The sequence below is a fragment of the Myxocyprinus asiaticus genome, chromosome 17, assembly GCF_019703515.2.
Source record: "Myxocyprinus asiaticus isolate MX2 ecotype Aquarium Trade chromosome 17, UBuf_Myxa_2, whole genome shotgun sequence".
NCBI lineage: Eukaryota > Metazoa > Chordata > Actinopteri > Cypriniformes > Catostomidae > Myxocyprinus > Myxocyprinus asiaticus.
Genome location: NC_059360.1, coordinates 41,917,660 through 41,925,353, shown reverse-complemented (window position 1 = coordinate 41,925,353; position 7,694 = coordinate 41,917,660). Strand labels below are relative to the sequence as shown.

At 34.8% G+C, this 7,694-nt stretch overlaps 1 protein-coding gene across 4 annotated transcripts; it reads left to right on the top strand.

Moving 5' to 3' along the window:
- The first annotated feature begins 1,126 nt into the window (after positions 1-1,126).
- stmn4l (stathmin-like 4, like) lies at positions 1,127-7,327 on the top strand. 4 transcript variants are annotated; one of them, XM_051722533.1, is made up of 7 exons: positions 1,127-1,203; positions 2,867-2,916; positions 3,053-3,148; positions 3,959-4,164; positions 4,352-4,543; positions 5,490-5,507; positions 6,261-7,327. In XM_051722533.1, the coding sequence occupies exons 2-7, from the start codon at positions 2,904-2,906 to the stop codon at positions 6,267-6,269; spliced, it is 534 nt and encodes a 177-aa protein (XP_051578493.1). In that variant the 5' UTR covers positions 1,127-1,203; positions 2,867-2,903; the 3' UTR covers positions 6,270-7,327. The 4 variants fall into 4 exon arrangements, with proteins under 4 accessions (XP_051578493.1, XP_051578490.1, XP_051578491.1 ...); XM_051722530.1 differs by lacking the exon at positions 6,261-7,327 and having other exon boundaries at positions 5,490-6,232; XM_051722531.1 differs by lacking the exon at positions 6,261-7,327 and having other exon boundaries at positions 1,131-1,193; positions 5,490-6,232.
- Positions 7,328-7,694: the final 367 nt, after the last annotated feature.

Sequence of the window (7,694 nt, the reverse complement as noted above, 5' to 3'; positions counted from 1 at the left end):
CCCTCATGTCGTTCCAAACCCGTATGACTTTATTTCTTCCATGTGACACAGAAGGTACATTTGTGGAGAATGTCTTGGCCTCTTTTCAGGAGTGTGAAGTAATGACACCATATTTGATTTGAAAGCTACAGAGGTGAAGATTATCAGTTAATAATAACTTACATTTGGGTCCGTTTTTCACACAAACCAATCGTATGGCTGCAGAAATCTTGGAATGAAGGGCATGTGTCATATGTACCACTTTTATGATACGTTTATGGTCCTTTTTTGTCATTTTGGAGCTTGACAGGCTCAGCCCCCATTCACTTTCATTATGCAAAAGAAAAAATCCACTTTTTGTGTTTCACTGAAGAAAGAAAGTTATTCAGGTTTGGAAGCGACATCAGGGTGAATAAATGTTAAAAAAAAAAAAAAAAAAAAGTTTTTAGGTGAACTATCCCTTTAATGTTCACCAAACTGTCTTAAAATGTGAAAACTCCATTTACTGAGTTGGCACTGGACCAGCGCCACAGATGGGCCTCAAACAGGCCCGGTCTGCCTGCATCCAGATAAGCATGTTGGCAAGGTTACCGTGTCATAGTAATCCACAAGACTGCAGCCATGAGTGAGTGTGTGGATGACACATAAATCACTGTCCTCCTCCATTTTTAGACATGACATTTCAAACAGCTTCGAAACCAGACAGAACTGGTTTATCACAGGATTCTGCACCTAATTAAATTCTAAACTGAGACAAATTAAAAAAAGATACACATCTGCAAAGCAAAACAGGTTTTCAAGTCTTTATATTTGCTCTGATGTACATCTAAGAACTGGTCAAATTTGCTGTTTCCACTCGCTAACAGTTATCATTATACATTCTGTTTCCTTTTTTAATTTATGATATATTTATATTTAATTATTTATTTCTTATTTAAAAAATTGTATGTTTCTTCTGCATTAAACGGCATAAATCTATGCTCCCTCCCTTTCTGTTTCTCAACAAAGAGTTAACCACCCCCTGTCTGCACTCCCAACCATTCCAGCCCATCAGAAGCTTGCATCCCTCTCGGCCAATCACAGAGCTGGAAGGTGATGTCATGCTTTATCTAGCAGAGGTGGTGCTGATGCTGCCAGGTTGAGCATCCAAACAGCAGCAGACTGTCAGACTGAGCGTGAGGACAAGACAGACAGAATCTCACAGCACACTGCTGGTGAGTTCAGGTGAATATCATCTAATTGCATAATTTACATTGTAATGCTTTTGCAGGACAAAGAGAGAATGCTTTATCAGAAAGTGACTAGACTGATGTTAAGTTTATCTTTAAGGAAGTTATTTTCATTCTACTAAGCAGATGTTGTTTATTTCTAATTTGAAACAATATATATATATATATATATATATATATATATTGTGGCATGCCCTATATTATTTTGCATTTCAGAATTGCAATGCAATGGTTGCATGGTTCAGAAATATTTTTTTTATACTTTGGGCAGCTGGGATTATAGAACTTAATATGTTTACATAAATTGTATTTTATGCATATACATATTTGTTTGCATTGTTGAGTTTTGCAACTTTTAAGTATCTTAATTCCACATCAGTACTCTTTTATTATCAATTATGAGAGCAGTCACGCAGTGTTGTGCTTTATTATAACATTATTCTAATGCAAAGTGCATTGCATTGGCTAGTGCTATGTGGAATATAGGGGCAAAGTGGAAAAAGTGCATTTATAAAGTGGCATGTAGAGAAAAGCATGCATTTCAATGTAGGTGGCGGTCTTGGAGGTCCTGCATTGAGTGTGCTCTGATCATTGTTGTAGGTGGTACTGAGAGGTGTGATTATGTGTTGGTGGTGCAGAAGGCCACAGCCCCTGCATAGAGCTGCATGCCTCTAATTTCGAAACAAGATATTTTTTCAATCAGAAAGCAGTGGGAGGTTAAGAAAATGCTTTGATGTGCATTATAAATAACAAAGAAATGTGTAAAAACTGTAATGTAAAATGTTATAAATCTATTCATTTTACTTTTCTAAGACTGAGAAAATAATAAATGAGAATTGAAATGCATGATTTTTGCTGAGCTCTAAACAAAAGCATGTATTATTCGTTAAATTAGCTGTGTGGCTGGGATTCATAAAACAGGAGCTAAATTAGTTTATCATGCCTGCAATTCTATGTAAAATGGGTGTAATAATCCATATTTGAGTGTTCAGTTTATGAGCCATTTTATTGTGGATAGCCTGTATAAACTGTATATATACATATGGTATGTATATAAGTCTAGGTGTATATATTATAGAGCATGTTAAATGGAAAGAAGGGCATCTTTGTACTGACAACTAAAAATGTTTAATTTAATATATGGTTTAAGCCCATGCATGCACTGAAAATGTCACAAGGTTTCAAAGGTTTTAGCATGTGTAGCAATCGTGAGCGTGGGAAATGAGGGGGCACAGGGAGGACAGAGGCATAGAAAAGGAGAGACAGATAGAAAAGGCGCGTAGGCTGAAAGACATTCATAAACCTTGAACACCTCTGATACATTCATAGTCTCCTCTTTGCAAAAGATTGCCATCATGTAAATTACTTTTATCTTTATGTGTTGCTTGCTTTGTTTGGTGGTTTTGAATAGATTTTTTAATGTTTAAAGGTTACAGCAAGCATATTGTTGTGTGGTATGGTGTGTTAGATTTAGCTGCTTTCTGTCTCAAATTTAGATGTGATTTGTGTTTGTGCCTATATAATTGTTCCTGTGCATTTGCTAATGATAAAATGCATGTGTCTAAACTAAGTGGGACTTTTATGTAAGGACAAAGACATATCCTGAAGAATCGATATACTGTGGTTTCTGATTACATCATCTTTCCTGTCTCCTCTAGGATCAGCTGAGTTGCCTTGGTGAACTTGGAAGGAAAGATGACTCTTGCAGGTACGTGTGAGAAAATGTGTGTCCACCTGCATGATGTGCTCTTGTGAGTGTTTGATCAGGCATAAGGAATGATGTGTGAGATCATAGCATGTGATCAGTGGTATTGCTCAAAATAACTTGTCTCTCTCTCCTGCAGCGTACAGAGAGAAGATTAAGGAGCTCCCACTAGTGTCTCTGTTCTGCTCCTGCATCTTGCCAAAACCGCAGGAAAAGCCCACCAAGAAAACACAAGGTACCTTCAGCCCCTCATCTAAAACTTGAGTCATTTCCGCTATATATTAAGTCACACATATGTCACAGATTAGAGTTTATCAATGCATGTTTAGGGAATGCAATCTGTTTATTTTATGAATTTTAATATTTTTGTTTATGAATATTACTTTGTAAGTAGCTAAAAGTCAGTTGCATAAATTAATCTTTCGAATGAATCATTGGGTGAATCTTATGAAACCTGTCTAGAGCATTGTTCAGGTTAAATTACAAAACAAAATCAAAATAAATAAATAAGAATTTGCACATGATGAATGCATGTTTTAGGACCATTAAGATATTGATTTTTGATTTTTGATTTTTTTGCATTGCGAAATGTTTTTCTTGACAGTGAAGGAAATTTCTCTTCCAATTCTCACTACTGTAATGCAATAATAATAATAATTATTATTATATATATTTAGTATGTGTGTATACTGTGTGTGTGTGTATATATATATATATATATATATATATATATATATATATATATATATATAATAAAGCATCATTAGTTAAATTGTAAACTATTTATACTTCATGCTAGTTATATTTGTTATATAGAATTTATTCGCTGTAATGCTGATTTAAATACAAAATCATTGCATTACAGAACTTGTTTTGGTTTAATTCCAAAAAAAATACAAAAAAGAAAATGTGCTTGGGAAAAAAATGGGGGAAATGTGCTTCACTTTCTTGTGCTTCGTTTTGTTTATGCAAGTAACCTATATGTATGTTACCTGAAAATGTTTTTTGTGAGATTCATCTTTTCTTTGTTGGTCTTCTGTTTTAGATGTAGTGGATCTCAACCTGGGCATTATTAAAGACATGGAGGTCATTGAGCTAAACAAGCGATCATCTGGTCAGGCCTTTGAGGTCATCCTCAGACCACCATCCTTTGACGGTCAGAGAGAATTTCATCCCACCTTCCCACCCCGCAGGGACCCCTCGTTGGAAGAGATCCAGAAGAAACTGGATGCAGCTGAGGAGAGAAGAAAGGTAAGGAACATCTAGTTTTCACTTGTATGTCTATTACAAAGTAAAACTGTTCCTGAATATTTAGCATCCTGTACCTGAACCTTTAAATAGATGTGTGACAACTTTCAATCAGAAGTACAGTATATATATTTTGAGCTGACATACTGTGGAGTCTCATATTGTTTTTCTGCCCCTTCAAACCCATCAGTGTCAAGAATCTGAGCTTCTGAAGCACTTGGCTGAGAAGAGAGAACATGAACGGGAGGTGGCCAAGAAAGCCATAGAGGAGCACAACAACTTCATCAAGATGGCCAAAGAAAAGCTGGATCAAAGAATGGAGATGAACAAAGAGAACAGGGAGGCCCACATCGCCGCCATGTTGGAGCGTCTCCAGGAGAAGGTACATTAATTTTTGACATTCTAACACAGTTCTATTTTTAAAGCTGCAATGTGGATCTTAAGCACCACTAGTGACGCCAAAACATAATTGCAATCCGTTTGTTTTGGCCCAAGATACAATATTAGCCCAACTAATGCCACGAGTTTATGTGCAAGATTTGCAATTGAAGTCATCAGTATTTTCATACATTTTCCTGGAAGAGAAAGACTGCAAATAATAAATGCCTATATCTGCTAAAAGTTAATTTTATCAACACTGAAGGTATATTCCAGGTTCAATACAAGTTAAGCTCAATCAACAGCATTTGTGGCATAATGTTGATTATCACAAAGAAATAATTAAGACTTCTGCCTCCTTTTATATATATAAAAAAATGCAAAAAGTTGCAGTTAGAGTGAGACACTTACAATGGAAGTGAATGGGGCCAATTTTTGGAGGGTTTAAAGGGGGAAAGTGTGAAGCATAACATTTTATAAAAGTGCTTACATTAATTCTTCTGTTAAAACTTGTGTAATATCTGAGCTGTAAAGTTGTTTAAATCATCATTTTTACAGTCATTTTAGGGTTTTAGTGTTTACAATGTGACATTGTCATGGCAACAAAGAGCAAAGATTTTTGCTCCTTTTTATTTTTATTTTTATTTTTATTTATTTTTAAAAGGAGGGACAAGTCGAAATTATTTTTGTGGTAATCAACATTATGCCACAAATGCTGTCAATTGAACTTAACTTGTATTGAACCTGGAATATTCCTTTAACAAGTTAATTAGCATATACTGTAGTTAGCTTCAAAGCTAACTGAAATGGACTAAAACACACAAAACTCCAGTTTTGATTTCATTGGTCTTTCATTTTTGTCAAGCCAACAAATCATTAATTCTGTCTTTGCTTTATTAAAAGAGCTATTATTAAAACGTTTTTCTTCTCTCTGTCTTTTGTTTTTCCAGGACAAACATGCTGAGGAGGTGAGGAAAAACAAGGAACAGTTGGAACTGGACTGGCAGTAGAATGAAAGAGAATCAGGAGCTTTTCCTGTCCAGATTTTTCAAGAACAAAATAATGCCTAGCCAGTCGTAGTTAGGATAAGAATGGCAGCATTGGACATGTTAATGGTTACAAGGCCTATCGTATGATATTTGCAACCAAAGAACAAGTATACCTGTGTTTGCTGCTGCACAAAACGCTTTGTGTATCATGTGGATGTGGAATTGGGCATCAAGATTGAAAAAAAAAAAAACTTTCTTGAACCACATTCTGTAGTTTAGACCATAGTGAGTCATATTATGTATGAGTCATCATCACACATACCTTAAGTCTTTAGTATACAGTAGCTTTGCATGTACTGATGGTGCAAAGATAAAATAAAGATACAAATCAGGGTAGAAATGGAAACTAGATAAACTAAGATGTGTTTTTGTGTTGTACGACTGTAAATTAGATGTGTGTACTGTTTTTTTTTTTTTGTTTGTTTTTTTTTTTTTGGTGTATTCAGAGGTGATGTGTATGTAGTAACTTTGTATTTATACTTAGTATTAATGTATGCAGTAATCCAGCTAAACTACTATAAATGCTATAGTGTATTAATGTGACCACAATCTATGTTTTTCATGTTTGCATGATGTGATGCAATTGATAAAACATGTGAAAAGCCATTTTTAGTGTAACCGTGTGGTTTTTGCCCTATTCTTAATCGCTGTATTTCTGAACTTATGTTCCAGGTGCCTTGAGGTCTTCTCACAACACATGCTGATCATATTGGAGACCATTCACCAAAGGACTGACTATCATGCTAAGCTTATTAGCTTGGATAATAAGAGATCAGGACTCTGAAAGCAGATTATGATATTGGTATATCATTGTAAGGTACGATGGCCATGTTTTCAGATGAACAGAACTGGCCTGTCAGCAAAGATTGTGATGGAATCTTTACTACCTTAATCTGAGAAAACACAGAGATGTGTTGCTGAGCTTGTATGCCAACAGTGCCAAAAATGAGTGAATGTGAGTGGTAACTATGTGTGTTTGTGAGTATATGGGTGACGTTTGAAAGGTTTCATGTACTTTGCCCATGTGGATGCAGTCAATCTGCTGAACCTCTATTTTTGGTAAACTGCTTTTGCCGCTGTACATATGTTCACATGCCTCATAATCAGCTGGTGTCTGATTTGTATATATATATATATATATATATATATATAATGCTGTACAGAAATTGTAAAATATATTTTAGAGACAGTGGGAAATAAAGGACTGCTGGTATGGTTTTGTCCTTGTGACTTTTTCAGGGCCATTATAGTGTGAAACATTTGATATATGAATTTTAAAAGTGCTTCAAAGACAACACACTAAAAAAAATGTTGACTTAACCCTTGTGCGACCTTCGGGACATTTTTGTCTTTTTCATTTTTGTTTTTTCGATAATTTTGGCTGTGTTAATGCCAACAGCATACATTTTGCCAAAGGTGTGTCTTTTTGGGGGAATTTTGATATTTCAACCTCAGTTACTATAATACATCTATAATACACTGCGTACACAAAATAGTTACACTCAGGACCTTAAGGACAAAAATGTCCCCATTGAAACCCATTAAAACTGCAATATTTGATCCCAGTGCCATTAAAGCATAATATCATGAATTCTATGATATTATGCTTTAATTCTGGAGCCCTGGCTTCAAAATTTACATTTTTTATATTTTCCACCAGATGGAGCCCTTTTTCTCATGTTTAGCCTATGGAGCAAATACATGCTTTTATCCTATTTTCTGTTTGCTGTATTATAGAGCGCTGCAGGCCAATTGAATAAATGATGCAGCTAAAGTTGTGTGGGTGTGTTTGTATGGATGTCAGAGTGTGTTTTGTATGTGTATTTAGAAATTTGTGTGTATGTGTGTTTAAAAAACAACAGTGGCATTATATAAACAAACTGCCATTTAAAGGGTTAAAATTCTGAAAATGAATGAATATTTGATTCATTTGGTTAAACTGATGTTGGTTAAAAAATCTTAAGTCAGTGAAAGTGGAAAATAATATTAATATATAATATTTTTATGGCAGTTTTTGGACACGGGCATTTTTGTCTACTAAGGTACTGAGTGTTTTTTTTTTTTTTTTTTTAATCTGACAATGCACAAAAAATAATAATGCATAAA

Bases quoted from the DNA above. Each gene is read 5' to 3' on its own strand.
- stmn4l (XM_051722530.1), top strand. The intron at 3,149-3,958 runs GTACCTTCAGCC...CTTCTGTTTTAG, and splicing joins GCCCACCAAGAAAACACAAG to ATGTAGTGGATCTCAACCTG. The intron at 4,544-5,489 runs GTACATTAATTT...TTGTTTTTCCAG, and splicing joins TGGAGCGTCTCCAGGAGAAG to GACAAACATGCTGAGGAGGT.